Below are 20,681 nucleotides of genomic sequence, written 5' to 3' on the forward strand. Positions count from 1 at the left end.
CCTTAACGAGGAATTTATTAGATAGTTTTGTGTTCAAATAATTCCTAGGATCTTATTATTGACATACCTCATGACAAAACCGTCCCTAATTTAAAAATTGACTTAAACTTGAAAACAATAGTATGTTTAAGAACACATTCTAATACTAGCGGCGTTAACAGCAGCCTTTAAGGGGGGTTGCTTTAGTTAAAAACAGTGGTATAGGTAGGTATAGGTCTAACCAACAATTTAATTTCATTAGAAGAAATATTTCGAAATTACAGCTTTTTTAAGGGGGAGGGGGGCGGCTACCTTAGGTAGATACGGAAGATTTTTTAATTCAAATATATTTCGCCATAGTGCTGCAGTAGTTATTAATTTAAATGTTATGATTGAGAAAGAATTAATTCAGCTGTACTGAATGAATGTGATAAACTAAGAATATCGCTTAAATAGAACAGTGCTTATAGTAAGCTTTCCTGAAATATATAGGGGAAAAAAAACACAATAACCAATCATTGCTGAGATCCTTTCCAATTCAGAAAACATGTCTTTATAGGATTGGATAAAAATAACTATTCGTTTACAAAGTTAAAAAATCACACAAAATATTCAAAATAAAACTAGAAAATTCGGATACATTTGTCATATGCAAAAAAAGGTTCCAGGACAAACGCAGGAGTCCCAAACGTTTGAGTGGACAAACGCAGAAGTGTTAAAATATTAATTTGATTCATTATTTCTATACAGATTAGGGTAGTCATTTAAAAAACCTATTATATAGTCTAAAATAAGATTAGTTTAGATTAAGTGTTCACTCTAACGTTTGGGACTACTGCGTTTGTCCAAGGGCCGCAAAAAAATTTAATCATCATTACTAGGTATAAATTTTCATAATTCATTTATTTACAAAACAATAAATCATTAATTTTCGTATAAAAAACATGATATTACAATGAAAGATCACAGAATTAGTTTGATTTAATAATAATATCCATAACAGTCGTTTATAAATGTTAAATTCTTAACAATTTTAGGTTTAATAACACTCATTAAAGCACGTAAAACAATTGCTTTGTTTGAGAGAGAAAAAATATTAAAATGCCGAAATATTAACAGAATAAAAAAAAGTAAAGATTCAACCTCTATATAAGCCCTGACCTCTTTTAATATGAATAATAGCTTTAGTAATATAACTTGAACGGCAATTTTGAATAGGAGATCAAAATTATTACAGACATCTAGTAATCAAGGCATGAAAGATATTTTCAAAATCTAGAAATGTATCTAATTTCTTCTAAAAAGTGAGTGTGTTGTCCAATTGCATATCTTTACAACTAATAAACCGTTATTTTTCGATATTTTTCGCCAATTAACAAATGTTCAACATCTTAGAAGTTACTAGAGGTTGCACCCCTAGCATTTAGTTTCTGCTTGTTTGGAGAGGTAGGACAGAGCAGAAAATAGCTTTAACAAAACAAAGATTTAGATCTAAAATCAAAAAAGTCTAAATCAAACCGGTACATATGCGAAGCTTTCCTAAAAAGAAGAACTCAATCGGTTCAGTAGTAATGGAAATCTTAAGCTTAAGACAAAAAACTTTACTAGGTATCTATATCATAGGATTATACACATTTTCAGCTTTCTAAAATATTTGTAAATGTACTAGATGCTTTGATTAAAAGATTGATACAATAATCCTTTGTAAACTAACAAAACATAATATAGGTATTTGATGAAAATTTTAGAAGTTTTCAATGAGATGATTTTCTTGGAAGATCTTGTTTATATCAAATTAATTTTTCAGTCTTCAGCCGACAGGAAAGCATGCTTGTATACGTCTTTATATTCTTCTGCAAAGTAGACTGTGACGTCATCCTTGATCAGCTGTGGTAGGTCATCATAGTCTTTCCTAAATAAAACACATATTTAGTTCATAAACTCACCGCAAGATGCTGCTACCAAATATTAAAATGTGAGATTAGCTAGGGATTTAAGAATAGGACAAGTGACGAAAAAAGCTCTTCCCTCTCAAAATAAGAACTTAGCAAAACGATGGTCATAAAATAATTTTTCAAAGGGCACAATGATGCCCATAGAATTTCAGATTAAAGCGCTTTGTCATTTTTAACCCAGCAGCTTTAATAAAATTGAGAACACGTGGTTATACAAACTAACAAAAAACTAGGGCACTTTCTCCCCAAAAGTTTTAAACCTTTACAGTAGCTATAAGAATCCACACTGTAAAGGAGAACCATATGATATCATATCGGTTCACCCGTTATCAAGATCCTTCGGTAAAAACGCACACAGACAGACATCCTGAAACATTTATGTAATGATAAATAAACAAATAATTGTACACAAACCTATTGTCTTTTGGTAGTATAACTATTGTAACTCCCGCCCTCTTGGCCGCGATAACCTTCTCCTTGATGCCGCCGACGGGCAGCACCTTGCCTCTCAAGCTCAGTTCTCCGGTCATAGCCAGGTCAGCACGGATTGGCCTTCCGGTTGCCAGGGACACTGAAATATTCAATCTATTAATTATTTGTTAACAAAGAAAATATATTGTACAATAAAATACCCAATGATGATAAATAAAATTACCCCTTATGTAGATTAAATTTATTGGTTGAAAACTTTTGAAACTAGTTTTTGTTTGATAAAAGTACCTTAAGTATTTCGCCAACTAATAGATAAATTGATTATAAAACTTTGGGTACCCGCGTAATTTACAGTCTAATGTCCCCTCCCTCCCTGTTATGTATATAAATGAAGAAAATACAAAATTTTCACTGGATAAATTTACCAGGTACTAACACTTTTCTATCTAACCGTTTGTGTATCAATCTTCAATCCAATAAGCAATCAATCAATCAATTCCAATAATCAATCCACTTGTGAAACATACCTAAAGCTGTAACAATAGTGACACCCGCGCTAGGACCGTCTTTGGGTGTAGCTCCCTCGGGTACATGCAGAAATATTCGGTTCTCGTTGAAGTAGGTGTTTTCCTAAATTAAAAAGTATTTGTATTAAAGCAAACTTTTTTTTTTTACATATTTTTATAATGCAACATACTCCATTTGGTTACTTGGAATCTGTTATTGTTTTATCCCTTTCACTGAAGAGTGCAGCCTTTGATTAATTTGTTTTTATAACTCTAAAATTGTTAAGAAAAATACACAAAAAAATCGGGGAAAATATAAAATACCTTTTTCATTTTGTTCAATTACAACTTTGGCATAAGTTCAAATCTAATTTTTTTCTGATATTGTAATATTAAGCCAGGAAGTATAAGTATCAATGAAAAAAGGCACATAAAACTTAAAAATTGAGGAAATTACAAGTATGAAAATATTACCTTTTCATTTTGTTCAATGAAAACTTTTGCATAAGTGCTGGCGATTCTAATACTTTCTTTCATAACATCTCCGAGGTTTCCTGTGAACTCCAGAGCTCCTCCCTGATTAGCTTCCCTGGCTTTCATACCTAAAGGGTGTTAAAAAAAATAACCAATCGCTCACAATTTGAACCACCATAAGTACTTCAAATCTTGGAGATAGGCCCCGAGTTTTAAATGGGGCACGTAAAGACCTTTCTTTAGACACCTTAACAAGGTTTCTAATTCAATCTATGCAAATTTGACATAAAAAAAGACATTCCCTTCCAACTTTAAGGCATGACGGCTCTGTCTATTCCTAGTTCTTGAGGATTGCCAGGTCTTTCTTTTTGATGCCAAATTGGCTAAGATTGTGTTAGAAACCTTGTTAAGGTGTCTAAAGAAAGGTCATGCCCCATCAAAAACTCTAAACATTATGGGGTCTATCTACAAGATTTTAAATACTTATGGTGGTTCAAAATGTGAGTGATTGGTTTTTTAAAAGACAAAGGGAGAGGTAGGTTTCTGGTAAAATACGTAAAGGTTATGTGTTATAAGTTAAAAACAGTAGTAGAACGATAAAAATTTATGTTAACTTTTTTTATAAAAAATTTGTCTATAGTTCTTTTCAATAAGAAATACACATATTTAGTAAATATTATCGTTCTACTACTATTTTTAAGGCTTAAAACACACACCTTTACGGATTTTACCCGAAACCTTCCTCTCCCTTTGTAATAAAATATGCACTTTCGGCGTAAGGCAAATTTCTCTGCAAGGGCTAGGTCTTAAGATCTAGGGCTCTGGAAGGGTGAGTAGATTCAAAATTCAATATTGTTTTCTCATTGTCATTGCTTGGGCATGAATTGTATTATTTTTTATTAGATTTGGACCAAAACTGTAAGGTTTATATGGAAAAAAGTGAAGCGATTGGTTTTTATTTAAACACCCTTTAATTAGGTAATGGTAAATATTTGTAATGTCACAGAAAAATATTTACAAAAAAAGGATTGTGCACAAAGACTAAAAAGAGCAAATGATTTTTAAAAATTATTCTAAATATAGATAAGCGAACAAATTAAATAGTTTAAATTAACGAACTTCTACAACAAAAAAAATTCGAAGATAAATACATCAAATGCTTTGCAGACTTCAAGGTGTCATTAAATATCAACAAAAAAAAGACGCGACAATATTGCTAGAAAAGGTAATTATTTAAAACATCCAGCCACTCCCCCCCTTCCAGTTCTTGCATGCTCCTTTCTAGGGAGGGAGGGAACACTAGACTTAAAACTTGTGAGGAATTAAATCTCGATTGGGTTTAACAACCTATTCCATCAATAATAATCTACAGATGGGGTTATATTGTTAAATTCCTCAACATCCGTATTATAGCCTATTTTTTCTAAGAATTTATTTTATTTGACAGTCAGACCTTGATGGAATCAAAATTTACCTATTGTTTCAATGTACAATGAAGACCCGCCATGCGAGGTCCACGCTAATCCCATGGCAACTCCAGCCTAAATGAAAAATTTATTTCAACTGGATGAATGAATCATATCGAATTAAAGACAATTTAAAAAAAAAAAAAATTATTCCCTGTTTTGTTGGGCAGGGCCATTAGCCCCATGAAACCATTAAATTAATCCCATAATCCTTTAAATTTACTTTCCGCGGATAACTGTCACAACTCATAGGTGATTTCAAAATTTATTATAATCACTTAACTCTTTGTTCAAAGCTTGAAATCGATAGGACGAGGCTACTAAAAATCAGTCCTATCCGATACAAATACATATTGTACAGTCTAATTATATAAAATCCTTGGTTCTACACAAAAAGATCTTACCGGTGTAGTATCGTACATCTTATCGGACGTAAAAACTGGTTTTCCAACAAAATCTTGCAAATTTTTCTCAGAAATCTCTATGCTCTCTTCCTTATCATTAACAACCTGAAATAAAACAAATAAATCCGCAATCCGTCCAATTTTTCATCCCAAAATCCGAATCCGCAATTTAAATAACGGATTCGGATTGTTAATTTATATGACTTTTGTGGCACTTAATAATTTTTTTATTTAAAACGTGGCAGACGAAAACCTAAAAGTACTTAATTGTTTCTTAACTACAAGTAATATGGTGGGTAGTTTTTTTTTCAACTTTTCATGCTTAGTTTAGGTTAGGTTAGTATAAGTAAGGGTTAAAAAATGTTCGCTGTAGGGGCTAGCATTTTTTATATATAAAAAGACCTTTTAAAATATTACAAAAATCCGCAATCCACGGATTAATCCGCTTTATTTTTTAACGGATTTTTGTAAGGATCCGAATCCGACCCATCGGCTGATTGCCAACCCTAATAAATTTCTTACCTTGAACGCAACTTTTCTGTATATCTTTTCTATTTGTTTTCGTAGATTTCTTACGCCAGACTCTCTAAAAAACGTAAACGTTTGGCAAATATACTTTTTTCAGTATGACTTTGAATTCATTCGAAATCGATAAATATTCGCTGAATTAGAATCGGTTCTTAGCCGGTATAAAACTTAGGTATGTATATCATCGTATTACAAACAATATCCCACGAATATCAAAATAAATTATAACCCGGTTTTGCTAACCCGGGCCTTCGATCCATCGGGTCTATCAAAACTGGCTTTGATCTTATTATTTATCTGATTTGTAATTGATTCATACATAGAAGGGACAATGAAAAATGTTTTTTTTTAAAGATTCTCTCCCCATTCATACCTGCAATATGATTTGATCAACGTATTGAGACCCTCGTTGGTAACAGTTATTTGGCTGGAGGTCAATCCGGTTATATCTTCAACCTAAACACAAAATATATTACGTTGATGAAGATCTTGGAAACTGCAAGTAAGAAAGAACGAAAATTTTCTATTAAAATAATAATAATACATGCATACGACTGTACTCGAAGAAAAACGCCTTTACCCAAGGAGGGAAGATTTATGAGTCATCTCAGAAAACGCCTTTGACTTGCAGGCAAAGGTTGTATATTTATAATGAAGGATTTGTCAGTTGGATTTTGACCTTATCCTATTATATATAGTAGTTAGGTGTTTTTTTGCCAATAAAAACAGAACTGAATGGGTTCCCACGTTATTGTAAAGTTTCAGATAAGTGGCAGTATGATTTTAGGATATTTTTCTTCATCTTTCTAATCCCATTAAAACAGAGCCTCTAGAAGCTAAGGACACAGCCGCTAGTATCTCAAATAATACCTGAGGAATAAGATATTTCTGTGCAATGGCCAACTTTTCCTCGGCTACATAGCCAGAGATATCAATCATCTCCATTCTGTCTCTCAATGGCTCGGGAATGGTGTCAAGAACGTTGGCAGTGCATAGGAATAGAACCTAAATAAAACAATCCTATGAACATAAGTTTAAGACAAAAAAAATTAACAAAAATCATAAAAGCAAAATTCACTTCACAAAAAAAATCAATTACAAACTTTTGAACAAGACATGCATCTTGAAGATTATAATTTTCAAATTCATAGATGAAAATTAAAATCAGATTACATTTGTATTAAAGCGGCATAAAAAGTGGCTTGATTTACAATAGACGTTAAAACATAGAGTGGTTTTGCTACACTAATTTAGTAATTGTAGAAAATTGGCAAGTTTACGTTGTTGAGTGAACAAACCCTATATTAGAAAAGCTACGCTTTAAAAAACAACAAGGACAAGTTTACCTTGGAAAGGTCGATAGGTACATCCAGGTAATGGTCCATGAAGGAGGCATTTTGTTCAGGATCCAACATTTCCAGCAGAGCAGCAGTGGGATCACCCTAAACAATAATTCAACTTTTATTTCACTACAACAATTTAAAATTAAACTTCAATGTGTGAGAATAGTAATTATCAATTTATCGCATCAGTTTTCCTCGGATAGGAACATGAAAAATTACAGGATTAATTGCAGTATATTGTTGGCAATGGTCAAAGGCCGCGGCTAATAAGAAACAGCGATTATTATTTAAATTTAATTTTCGTAGAAAAAGTCCTATAGTACGATAGGATACATGATTTTTCAGTATTGTTTTCATTCAGCGAAAAACAGTCGGATTCGGAGCTGTACTGTTATTAATTAGGTACTTTTTTTGTAGTTATTAATCAACGAAGTTAATCATATCTTTAAAAGCATATTGGTTCTAGTTTCTAAAACAGTAAGTTTATCTTCTGTACTAGCACTGGTTTCAGAACTGTAGTATTATAAACTGACCTGCCAGCCGCGACCCATCTTGTCAATTTCATCAATAAGAATGACAGGATTTTCTATCTTTGTCTTCTTCAGGGCTTGTACTGCTTTGCCTAAATATTTGTCAAGTTTAAGATAGATGACCTATTTAGGTTATAAAACCTAGGTATGGAATGCATTCTGAATTTTCACAACAAAAACATAGATTTTATGAGGTAGGTATTTTACTGTTTTTATCTTATTTCAATTCATCGGCTAATATCCTATTCCTTTAGATCCCTGAATTAAGTTAGCTCTAGGTGTGGAAATAGTTATTTCTCGTATCGTATTATAAACGGCTTTCCGCGGATATAGAATGTACAATTATAAGATTAAAACTAGTTTTTTTAGCCCCGTGGTGCCGAAGGCACCGGCTAAAAAACTAGTTTTAATCTTATGATTGTACATTTCTATATTCGTAGAAAACTGGATATAATACGATGCTAGACATAGTTTTTTCGTATGGATGAGAACCGGTTCCTATCCACCGGATTCGAATGAATACGAGAAAGAGATTTATCAGATATCTATTTTACATAGAAGAAGTGTATATCCAATTTTACTTTATTTTATTATTTTTAGACTTGCGAACATTAATTTTAGGGTGGCTGCGCAGTGCGCAGCTAGAACTATACATACCTGGCATAGCTCCAACATAGGTTCTTCTATGCCCCTTCAACTCGGCAACGTCGGACAACCCACCAACAGAAAACCTATACAAAAACAAAATTAGTTTTCATGAAATATTTGATGTCTAAAATGTTATTTTCAAACTAATATTTATTTTCTAATAATTATGTCCAGTAAGAGAGTTCAGGCAGGACACATATGAAAAAATTTTAAGGCATGCGCAACTTGCAAGCTATATGAGTCATGGTTGGTCTAAAAACTCACCCCCCCCCCCCCCCCCCAAAGGATTTGGCCCGTCCGGCATACCTATGGATTCGTCTTGCAATTTAGTACAAGGGTATTGAAAAATATTATGACCCTCACACTATGTTTTTTGTTGTATATGATCCCTCAAAGTTGCATGGGTATATTTTTTAAGAAAAATCACGCAACCTTTCCATTTTAACAATTTTTGGGGGGTATTTTTCTAAATTTATTTCCCATGTAAAACCTTAACCAAATTTAAAATCCTTTGGGGGGGTGAGTTTTTAGACCAACCATGACTCATATAGCTTGCGCATGCCTTAAAATTTTTTCATGGGTGTCCTGCCTGAACTCTCTTAATGTCCAGTGAAAGATATATTGTCCTCTTAGCAAGGAGGAAGGGAGGGGACAAAGGATCGAATATTTAATATTTTAAGGGTCTAAAACCTTGGGTACCAGCTTAAAGTATTCGTGAAGGATTTAGGCTGAATTTGGGGACTTTGGGTACTGGCGCAAAATTACCGCGGAATTTGTTATAAATATTGTTTGAAATAGTAAAAAAATTAACATTAAAAAAATATGAGGTTTACGTAGCACAAAAAGCTAAATATAACTATTTACCTTTCTAAGATGATTCTTAATTACCTAAACACTTAATTTACGGATTCTCTGATTAGTTCCTTCTTCCCTTTTATATAGATCTTAACAATTACTAGTTCTAAAATGAAAAGGGAAGAAAAACGTAAGTTTCATTTTATCTCCACTTTATAATAGCAAATTAAGACACAAAATTAGTCAATTTAACCAACCTGAAAAAGCTTCTGTTGAGAGCTCTTGCTATGGATTTGGCAATGCTTGTTTTACCAACCCCTGGGGGCCCAGACAGGCACACAATTTTACCCTGGGTGCTTCCTACAGTTTACCAACATTCATTAAGCTTTATTAATTCAAGAAGCATGGCTGACAACCTCTATAAATAACAAAGCACAAAAAATATACAAGGTTGAAAAACGGAGAAAGTGAGTTATATAGCAGATATTTAGTTGTTATAAAAAAGAAGTACAACAGAAAATGTGTTATAAATCATAAATATAACAAAACCCTAATTAAAAATTATTTTGAAGTATGGCCGACAGACCAAAGTACAGCTAAGTAAATTAAATCTAATCGGTGCAGTGTAGATAATCATTTCCCAAAAGTTCTGTCGTATACTTAGAATATCATCCTAGAAAATCACATTTCTCCAATAGCTTTAAGGACTGACGTAAAAAGTAAATTAGAGTAGCTTCGCTACTCAAAAATAAATATATAAAAGCTTAATAAATTCCTTTAAGTTGGCTGACAGCAATAAATTCTAGAATTCTCTTCTTAACATCTTCTAATCCGTAATGGTCCTCGTCTAAGATTTCGGCAGCTTTCTAAACATACAAAATTACAATGTTACTAGACAAAATGCTCTGAGAAATCGTCACAAAAAAACATCCGTTTATCTTTTATATCCGCCAAGCCAGGTTTACTATAGAAATTAAATGGCGACTATAGTTTCCACGTGTCAGAAGGAAAAAAAACAGGTTAGGATAGGATGGATGCTTTTAAAATGGAAAAAAAATCAATTTCTCCTTTCAATCAATAATAAGTTGTCAAAATCTATGTTAACGTGTAATTTTATAAAATTGTCAAAGGCCTTTTTGAAGTCAAAATGCATTAAATAGGCCATTGATGCACGTTGAATCTTTTAAAATTCAAAATAAGGGGTGGAAGTTTCAGTGCTAAACTAGTTACGTTAAGCGAAAGCGCCATAAATTACTTAACTACCTTGATATCAAGATTCTCCGGACTAGAGACTCCCCAGGGAATAAGGGTCAACCAATCCAGATAGTTACGGGTCACTGAGAACTCACTCGAATTACTGTCCAGAAATCTAAAAATAATTTAGATTTAGAAACATAAATACTAGAGATCGTAAGGGATAAGACAATGGATGTTAAATCAATGAACATTTCATTGTTGATAAAACAAAATTATCATTTCTCTGTTGTAAAAGTTTTTGTTAAAAAGTTTGAACACTGACAGTTTGCTAGGTATACACAATCAAGATTTAACATTAGTATATCCATAGATAAAGATATCGAACAAAAATCAAACTTTAAAAACTGTGTTAACAGTTTAATATTTCCCCTCCCTCCGTCAGAAATATAAAATTTTTAAAATGGGTTAAACCTAGAATTTTTTTGACTTTACAATAACTTAACAAATGAAACAAGGACAGTTTTGTCCTTGAGTGACGAAATAACAGCCACCTAATAATATTTTTAATTTACACCAAATGATATTATTATTAGCATAAATCATTGATTAATAGAAGAACTTCAAACAGCAATAGTATGAAAGTAATCTAAGATACTTCTAAATAAATCTTATTACAACATTGTAGTGAATCTTTTAGTTGTGTTTTCGATGTACAGAACAATATGCAATCCTTAAAGAGTAGCTTTGCGTTTTTTCTGTACCTCAATTTACTGATCTCTTCATCAATGACAGTCTTAGTAGATTCCGGCACGTTCAGACCCTCCAGTCTTTTTGTATATTTTTCTATGATTGTGTCAGTATCATCTTTCTCCATGCCAAGCTCTTTTTTGATCACCTTGAAAGAAAAAGTTTTATGTGTTGGTTCCTTTTACATTAGCAGAATACTAGGCCTGAGTGCCCTGTTGACACCCCCCTTCCCTTAATTTTTAATTTACTAGCGGCTTCGCCCCTAGCCTCTAGGGGCTGTGCCCCAAGAGATGATAAAAAAATTGGCAAAATTCGTAAAAGGACCAAGGAAATCCTCTACAAAAAAAAAAAATGGGGGGGGGGGGTTTTGGTTTTTGGGGGGGTTGGGGGTGTCCCTCATCCCAAGAAAATAGCCTAAAACCACCACAGGACCAGTAGGTATATTCCCTAAAGAGTAGAATCCGATCGGTTCAGTGGTTACCGAGATCTTAAGGGACGGACGGACGGACAGACTGAAAGACATCATTCTACTTTGTATTATTGATTATAAAAATAAGGGTAGGGGGGGGGGAGGTGAATTATCAGTGTGATGTACTTTGAGTGAAAGCAGTAACTACTATAAAACATGTGTCTTTTATACGAGAACGTCCAACCTCCCCACCCCCCATCGCCCTCGACAAAAATACATTTTTGTTGTAACCATATTAATAAGTTTTAGGATGTTTTAGTGTCTTGCAGTCGCATTTATCAAAAACTATAAATATAATTTCTACCTACTATTTTTAATTTTCTAAAAATTATCTTAATCACATTAAATAATCCATACTCCTAAGTCCTAACCAATAAATCCCTTCTCTTGAAATTCTTCAAATGAATTTATATTATGTTTACCTTAAGCTGTTCATTAAGCATATATTTTCTCTGTTGTGTTTTTACTTTGTCCTCTACTTCTTTTCCTAAAATATAATTTTCTTAATTATCTTGTTTTCTCCAAATTCTTAAGTTCATTCAGGGATCTTAAGGGATAGGACAATGGACGATAAATCGATATACACTCCCAATGAAAAGTTACCAAGTTACTGTAGTATTATTCACATTCTAAAGTGCCCAACCTGCCTGCAAATATGTGATTTCTGCCAGATAAGTTAATATTAAGAATAAAATTGAAATATTACCTATTTTTTGTTGTAGCTTGCTCAACTCATATTCTTTCTTCAACAGCTTCAAGCTAAGCATCAGTCTAAGAACAAGAAAAATGGTTTTTGTCAATTAACTTAAGTGTGTGGCGATGAGTTACGCCTGTCGTATCCAAATTATAATCCCAACTTGATGTCCTAAAGAATCTGACATTGCAGCAGGTTACAATTAAGGTTTACCAAAATCACATTCTTGGTTAGGCTTCGAACCCTTTACCCCCATATTATTAAGACATAATCATGTATTAGAAAAGTTTACCTGTTTGGGATATTTCTCTCCTGTAGGACCTCCATCAAATCCTCTGTTTCTCCAGCAGTCAGGGCTGCTCCAAGGTCAGACAGGTACACAGGATTGTCCACCACTCTCTGTCCAAACTAGATATACGGATAAATATTTAATATTATGTTTTGATATTAGGTGTTTTTCCTGTTGTTGTTGTTTGTAGCCAAACATCTATTCATCCATGATCATCATTCACTTCTGTTGCCAGGTTCAGGAACCTGGCTGCTTCCTTAGGTCTGTGCCAAAGATCAGTGACCGCGAGCTCGGTCACGTTGCTTGGACACGTGAAGAGGTGCTGAGTCGAGTGGGAATGATTATTGCAGTTGGGGCAGGTGTCGATAATATTTGGGTTTAAGCGGGCCTTGTAGCTGTTGAGATATTTGCTGTAGCCAGAGCGAAGTTAGGTGTTTTTCCTGTAAATTACTATCGAGCAATGACTCGACCCCCCTCTCTTACTTTTAAAATAAAGTGAAAAAATGAGTTGCAAGTTTTTTTTCCCCCCTAAGCCTATTCATCTACAGTGACCTAACACTGCGGTGGCATCCCATTAGTATTACCCACTATAACCTAACCTAACGTAACAAACAAACAAACGAAAAATGAACCCCTCCCCCTTAATAATACAAAAGAGGGATTGGGGGCTATCCAACAGAATTAAATTGATATCAATATACCTGAAGCATTTGTTGTAAGCTATCCCTGTACAAAGGATTGAGTCCCATAATATCTCTGATGGTCTTGATAACCTCTTGAGTCATGGCCTTCACCTCCTCTGTAGTCTCATATTCGTCATGAACCACATTCTCAGTTTCACCAATTAATAAGCCTTCTTTAATATCTTAATATAAATAAGATTTATGTTTCTTTGTCTGAAGCTCATGATCGCGTAATGCTGGCCCTAATTAGCCGTACTTTTCAAGTAATCTTTATAAATGCCTTGGGATGGCATTTAGCTATCATTCCTTCCTAGCCTGCCTTCCCACAGAGCCTAGAACCGAAGATACCCCCAAAAAAGAATTAGTGGTGTATTTCGTCCTCTAAAAATTAAATAAGTGCTTCTTATTTATTTCAAATTGATTTACCCGTTTGTTCAGTTTCAGCTTTAGCTTCTGGTGTAGCTTCAGTCCCATCAGGGTTCAATTTAACAGTGAATGTATCCGGAGATATTTGAACTTCTTGCTCAGATTCTAATACCTGAGGAAAAACAAGGATGTCAACATACATAAAAACGGAGCTTAATAAAGTAGACGAACAGACATCCGAACATTATAAAATATAGAAAAATAGGGCATTTAATACCTATTCCATTTTATTCATAAGTTTGAAAGAAAATTCATTATGTATCTATCCCAAAACGAAATTAAATGCAGGATGTCTAATATGGACGATGTATAATGACATGCAAACATTTTGAGTGGCAAAAAAACAAATGAAAACAACCTTTGGCGATATTCTCTTAGAAATTTTCAAAATTTAAAAAAATCCTGAGAGGATTTTACCCAACCCTTTTGTCTAGTATAGATTACCAGAAATACAGTGAATATGTGTAATTGTATAATAATCGTTGTACTACACCTGTCCATTAAGTTGAATTCTTCTATGTGCCATTAAAACCATTCGAAGCTTGTTTCCTAAGTGAAGATTTTATTATAAAGGCATTTTAGGTAAATTTCATGTTATAAGTTATACTTTTAGTTTCATTACATAGGTATGTTTTACTATATTTAATGCTAGCGGCTACGCCCCTGTAAGAGGCCTCTTAGGGCAAGTGAGTAAAGGAAATGAGTCGACCCTACACTTTCAATTTCAGATTTAAAAAGCATAGAAAAATTAAGTTGGGAGAATTTTCTCCTTTGGATCTTCATTGGTTCTGTAAGAATCTTTACTCTAATGTGAACCATATAGGTTTAGTGGTTAGCGAGATTCTTCACTTCACACTGATAGAAAGTCAGACATCATGTTACTAATATAATTATACAAGGATAAAAAGAAAATCTTCTTTCTGCTTTCCATTAAAATAAATTTACCTAAATCTTGAACCTCAACAATTTGAGCAAAAGTACCAATATTGTAAAGGTCGGATAATTTGTCCACTACTTCGTTAGTATTTTCATCGTTTTTCTAAATAAAATTTTAATAATATAAAAATAAACAAATGAAACATGATGACTTACTTGTAGCATTGTTTGATTATCTAAGCTTTTTAAATCAAATATAATAATAATGGAAAATTCCTTTTAACCATTTTTTGGGTGCTTGAATGAATGAATGAAAAAACCAACAACATTATTTTGTTTAAATTATGTATTCAGGTATACAAATACAGCAGATTGCTTCATTTGCCTAAATTCTTTACATAAAACCTTTAACCTTTAATTTTCATTACCAGCTATAAAATTCATTGACACAGCCACAATTTTGATTGCATAAATAAATTAGGTAAACGAGCGTAAGTTATACAGAAACAATATTATGTTAAAAAAATGTTTTATTGCAAGAAGCAGGACCTACATTTGACGTTATACAAATAGCAACAATATGTACATTCTTCTTTTTACTTTTTGGTTAATATTGTTATATTTCTACAAGATTTTCAATAAAAAAAAATTAAGCCGCAGACGGAAAATTAAAATAAACTGTACCTTGACAAAGATGCCACAATAGGGTTGATTCAGCTTCACCTTTCTTCTCAGTATTCCAACAAGCTTAGGGTCAGTTACTTCAACAATCTTGATAAACTTAGGAAACACGGGATGACGGTTTACTAAAATTAATAGATCATATTTAAGCTTTGTATTGAGTAGAAAAAGTTTTGAACATTGTATTATGTTTGGCTTATTGGTAATGATGACATTAATATTCCCTTAATAGATCTCGTGTACATTTGAAATGATTATGTTCTAATTTTTAGGAAAGCTTCAAATTTGTCTTCAGCTGATTTTAATAGAATTCTAGATCTAATGCCCTTTTTTAACTAACTATCTAGTTTAACTTCAAATAACATATTCATTTTTCGTGTATTTTCAGAAGGATGATTATTTCTCTAATATTAACCTTTCCCTAATATAAAATACTAACCCGCAATAATAGGAACCACAGGCCAGACATCGGGTACTGTCTGAGTCGAAGGCAGGGCAGCTTCTTGCTCCTAAAAAAGAATATTTACTTGTTACATCGACTTAAGGACATTAATAAACATAAAAAAGTTTATAATGGTCCTGCAAATATTCGTTTAGATTAAGTTTGGTCTTCAAAAGTAATAAAGATAATCAAAAGTTAAAGATAACACGAAGTTTTTAAAAAACACAAAAAATATGAAGAATCACATTTTAAATTAAATAGGTAAATTTCCAGATTTTGGTTTTCAAGTCTCGATAGGTATTGTGAAAACTACATGGTAAAACAACTTCTCAAATCAAAAATTATTAGTTCAGGTGCAGTTAGAATAACTATCCCATGAGTTGTCGAAACATGAGAATACTTACATAAAGCAAAGGTGCAGGAGACTCTGGTCTATTGATGTTGGAATTATCATCTGAACTATTGCTTGGATCATCCCCTCCATCCTGCCCGCTGCTACTGCTGGCCATCCATCTGGATCCAGGTATACCAAAACAGTTAGATTGGTTCCAGCCTCGCTGGCTTATTAATATTTCGTTCCTTGTTCTATTTCTAAAAAGTAATAATAAAGGATAAGGATGATCAATTAAAACGTTTATCTCATCTTTACATATAACTTATAAGTAACGAGAAGTCTGTCTCTAGCGAAGTTTCCCATAATTCCAAACAGATTACTTTTTTTAGGAGAGGGTGCCTCAGCCCTATCAAGAAGAATTGCTCCTAAAAAAATAACCTAACCAATCTTTTTCTTTAAATCAAAGAACTACTAATTAAAGTGGAGGGTCGTCTTGCCCTAAATCCCCTTTTCCTTCACGGGGCATAGCCGCCAAAAAAAAATAAAAGAATAAGATTATGTATTTGTAAATATATCTTGAGTTTATATTACAGTCTAATGATCGACTTACATTACATTTTTCCTTCTAAACAAGAAAATTTTGAAAAAGTATTTGCTTATTAGTAATTTTTTCTCACTAAATAGTGCAATGTTACCTGTTTAATGTTGGATTACTTAGACAATTATTATTTCTTAGTGTTGTTAATGTTCTCGATTGTAATTGTATTGAAGAATCTATATTTGGTTTTATATTGTTTGTCCATGAAGATGGTCTGAATGAGAAAGCAATAATTGCATTTTTTTATGAAATGAATTGCATAAATTGTGAATTTTAATATTTTTTCCATAAAAAAAAGTAAAGGGGATTTTGCAGCGGGGGATAGGAGACAATAGAAACAAACAAACCTACTGGAATTTAACTATTTATCTAAAAAAGCTATCATGTTCTGAAATTTCTCTGAAATGAAAGCCACAACCGCAAAATTACACAAACATAAGCCAGTTTTTATTTGAAAATAATAAACCTTATTTCTAGTTATTTACTTATCCTCATTTCTTAGTTAATAGACAAAAATTAAATTTATTCCTAAAATATATTAGAAAGAAACCTGGACTTATTAATATTAACTTTTCAAATACTCTAAAAGTAAATAGTCTTTAATCCTATAATCATTTACTTCATTTTCCTCTTAATATTTCATCGAATATCATAGTAATAAAAAATACAAAGTTTTGCTATCTTTCCTGTGGTGAATATCATTTGATAAGGCTCTTCTAATCATCATATTTGGTAATCTATACATCTTATATCTTTATATTCTAATCTGAAATAACAAAACAATTTCATAAGGAAAGTTTAATTAACAGTGGTATCATTAATATTTTTATGTACAAAAAATTTGAATTATTTTTTAATGTAAAGAATATTCTTCAAGAGGAATAGTAGAGACAAAACAATTAAATTAATATAGTGAAAAAGTCACAGAGAAAAGTTTTGATTACCAAACAATAAACAGATTTGTTGAGAATACAAAGAGTTTATAATATTACAATTACATAAATTCATACAAAGAGTAACATTGTCTTCAAAACTGGTTTAGTAATACTTTAGAGTTGCAAATCTTTTAAATATGTGGACTTTTTTACAGTAGTAATAAGTCAAAATTTAGATGTTAGAGCTTAGATTATTAGATGAATAAGGCTTTAGCAATGAAATTTGATTTAGGGAATTTATTTCATTATTATGAATCAGTGATTCAGTATTGAATATATTTTAGGAATTTATGTATATGAAACAAATTGCTAAAGCTTATCGTTTTTGATGGATTATAGACATGTTAGATTTTAGAAACAAGTCTATAATAACAAAGAGAAAATATGATTTTTTTTGTCGAAGGGCCCATTTTGATTAAGTTGGAATAATTTAGCAGTATTGCAGGGCCCCTCAGATAAGTGTAGATAAATTTAGTTGTCTTTCAAAGCCCGTTTTGATGTTTGTAGCAATAGTTTAGCAATATTGCAGGGCCTTCCATGGAAATTTGGTATGTGATGTTGTGTTGCAAGGCCCGATTTGATGTGTAGCATTACCAAAAGGGTATTGCAAGGCCCGCCTGATGAATATAACAAAGCAAGTATCACAGACAAGGTTTCATTTGGAATAGAAATGCTGTACAATTTGCTTTTATATTTCATTAATGTTTTTGTGTATGTTTGTGGATAGATTGTGTAAATAATAATACCTTATCATAATATCAATATAAAATTAATCAAATCTCTTTGGTTCAAAAAAAAGGTACTTCAAATGTAAAGGAAGATCTTTATTATAAAAAGAAATGAAGGTAATTTGAAGAAGGTTAAAATTTACTTTTGTAACAAAAAAAAAATAATAGCAGTCTTGGGGCAGATAATAACATACAACTTTTTTGGGGGGGAAATTTCAAATACAACACATAATTTAAATAGTTTCTTTTTTGGCTTTTAACTCTAGAATTTAATTAGATAAATGTCAAAAAAGTGAAGTCACCAACATTGTTAATTTTTTGGGGGATGGGGAAGGTTATTCTAGAGATTTTACCAACATATGTTTGAAATGTATTATTGAAGTAGCTCACAGCCAGAAAAAGTAAAACCAGGTACAAGTACAATTTTTTCAAGGATGAAAAGTTTCAAAGGCAGAGCAAATACATTATTCCTGACAAAATTGTCATATACAATAAAAATTAGCCTTAAAATGTAATATTTCAATTATTTAGATGTTAACAATTTTGGTGGATTGTTGAAATTGTTACATTTTAAAGCAGAATGACACAACAATGAAATTTGGGCTACCTTTAAATAATGTTGAACTTTTGAGATTCTTTTTTTTCTTCTTTGGAGTAATAAGGCTAAAGGTAAGTTTCTTTCAAAAATTATAAAATCTATGTAATGAAACATCTAGGTACTTGGTAAAAAAAATTGTAAGAGTTTTTCTAGTTGAACATATTCAAGCTGTAAAGTTGTTTGATTTTTATATTTCTCTTTAAGCACATCAAAATCTGAACTCTGTTTAATATGATAATCAGCAAAGTTACTACTATGTTTAGTAGGGAGGATACAATGAACGGTAAATTATACTGGTACCCAAGGTCTTTATTACCACATTATACAGCATGACCCTCGAAAAAGTATTTTTAAGCATCTGCAGCCTATATTTCTCAATAAAATATTAAAAGATTCATATGTACTTGTTCTCTATAATTTTCTACATCAAAGGATATCAAAATATTTTTTTTACATCAATTAACAGCCGAGATTTTTAAAGCCAAAGTTTGGAAAAAGTGCTTGAGAAACTGGATATTGCTAAATATTTCTTAGTTTTTTATTAGTTTATTACTTTTTATCAACCAGTTAAAAAACAAATAAGATTGAAGAGCAAGTTTACAATTAATACATTTTTTATTGCATTAAAAAACGTTACTTTTACATATAAAAAACTACTTTTCAAATTTTACTGAATACATTCTTCTTAAAACCATTTTCCTTCAAATCTTATAATATCTCCCACTTATTAATATGACCTTAAATAAACTTAAAAATCATTTAAATTGTTAAATGTTTAATAAAAGTTTGTAGCTGTAACTTTTTGGTTTTTTGACTTATTTTGATAAAATAAAGTGTTTGATTTCTGTTTATGTAAACTTTCAATTTGCTACTATTTTTTATAGGATTTCTTTCTGTAAGGGTGTTTTTGCAATTTACACTAATCAAAAAATGCCTTTTAGAGCAAGTGAAAAAAGTGCTTTCAGCATGAAATAAATTTCTTGGAAACATCTTTATATAAGTTTTATAAAAAGTATTGAAATTATGAGGAAAACACGTCATTTCACTTTTAAAAAAAACATTTTTCTTGAAAAGTTACTTTTTCCTCAGCCACTTTTTCAAAACTTTGGCTCTAAAAATCTCAGCTGTTAATTGATGTAAAAAAATATTTTTATATCTACTTATGTGGAAATCTACAGAGAACAAGGACATATACATTTTTTGATAATTCATTGAGAAATATGGGCTGCAGATGCTTAAAAATACTTTTTCGAGGGTCATGCTGTATTATTCATTGACTCAAAAACTTTGGGTAATGTTCAATATTATCGTCCATTGTCTTTTCCCTTCAGATTCCAAATGTTTAGTCACAAATGGGTTAAATGGTACAGATTATAACTTAAATAACCATTCCATTGCAAAAAACGCGATATTGGGTTTGTTTAAATATCCATTTATTTGGCATTTTTCAGGAATTAAATGATGAGCTAACGCTCGATCATTTAATACCTTGGGATTTAAATATCCATTTATGCTAAATTTTGTTTGCTTAAATAACTCATTTTGTTAATTTATCTTTTGTAATTTTATTCTACTACTAAAAAAACTTCTAACTTCATGTTTATCCACCTGTAAACATTAAAATTTGAAGATTTTTTTTCAATCTTTCTAAATAAAAAAAAACTTTGTTTAATAGTCTCATGTCGTTAACTTATGTAGAATTTATATTGTAGTAGGAGATTTTTGTGTATCATAAAGTACGAAACAAAACAAAACCTGTCAATTACATAATTAATTCAACCACTGGATTGTTTGTATAATATTTTCAAATTGATAATAATAAAGAAAAACTAAATTTTATAGGTATAATCACTAAGTAACAAATTGGAGAATAGGAATAAGTATTCTGTTAAAAAAGATGGTGAATTATTTTTCGAGTACCTGT

The 20,681-nt window shown here is 31.6% G+C and overlaps 1 protein-coding gene and 1 long non-coding RNA gene across 2 annotated transcripts; both read right to left on the reverse strand.

Annotated features, from left to right (window-relative positions):
• Positions 1–863: 863 nt before the first annotated feature.
• On the reverse strand, positions 864–16,707 carry LOC145305644 (lon protease homolog, mitochondrial-like). Its single transcript, XM_080147348.1, has 27 exons — positions 16,594–16,707; positions 15,969–16,155; positions 15,562–15,631; positions 15,126–15,247; positions 14,511–14,604; positions 14,059–14,114; positions 13,566–13,677; positions 13,158–13,321; positions 12,460–12,575; positions 12,180–12,244; positions 11,896–11,960; positions 11,019–11,152; positions 10,324–10,429; positions 9,833–9,926; positions 9,318–9,417; positions 8,275–8,348; positions 7,621–7,709; positions 7,091–7,186; positions 6,615–6,749; positions 6,118–6,200; positions 5,739–5,802; positions 5,217–5,321; positions 4,821–4,887; positions 3,347–3,474; positions 2,894–2,996; positions 2,349–2,505; positions 864–1,891 (listed from the first exon to the last, which is right to left on the reverse strand). Exons 2-27 carry the CDS (start codon positions 16,071–16,073, stop codon positions 1,783–1,785), a joined length of 2,613 nt encoding a protein of 870 aa, XP_080003474.1. The 5' UTR covers positions 16,074–16,155; positions 16,594–16,707; the 3' UTR covers positions 864–1,782.
• Positions 16,708–17,263: 556 nt separating this feature from the next.
• LOC145305647 (uncharacterized) lies at positions 17,264–20,681 on the reverse strand. Its single transcript, XR_013874657.1, has 2 exons — positions 20,295–20,681; positions 17,264–20,134 (listed from the first exon to the last, which is right to left on the reverse strand). It is a non-coding gene; the product is annotated as an uncharacterized LOC145305647 (long non-coding RNA).

This window comes from Acartia tonsa, chromosome 14 (assembly GCF_053477335.1).
Source record: "Acartia tonsa isolate MP-2025a chromosome 14, ASM5347733v1, whole genome shotgun sequence".
Classification (NCBI taxonomy): Eukaryota; Metazoa; Arthropoda; class Copepoda; order Calanoida; family Acartiidae; genus Acartia; species Acartia tonsa.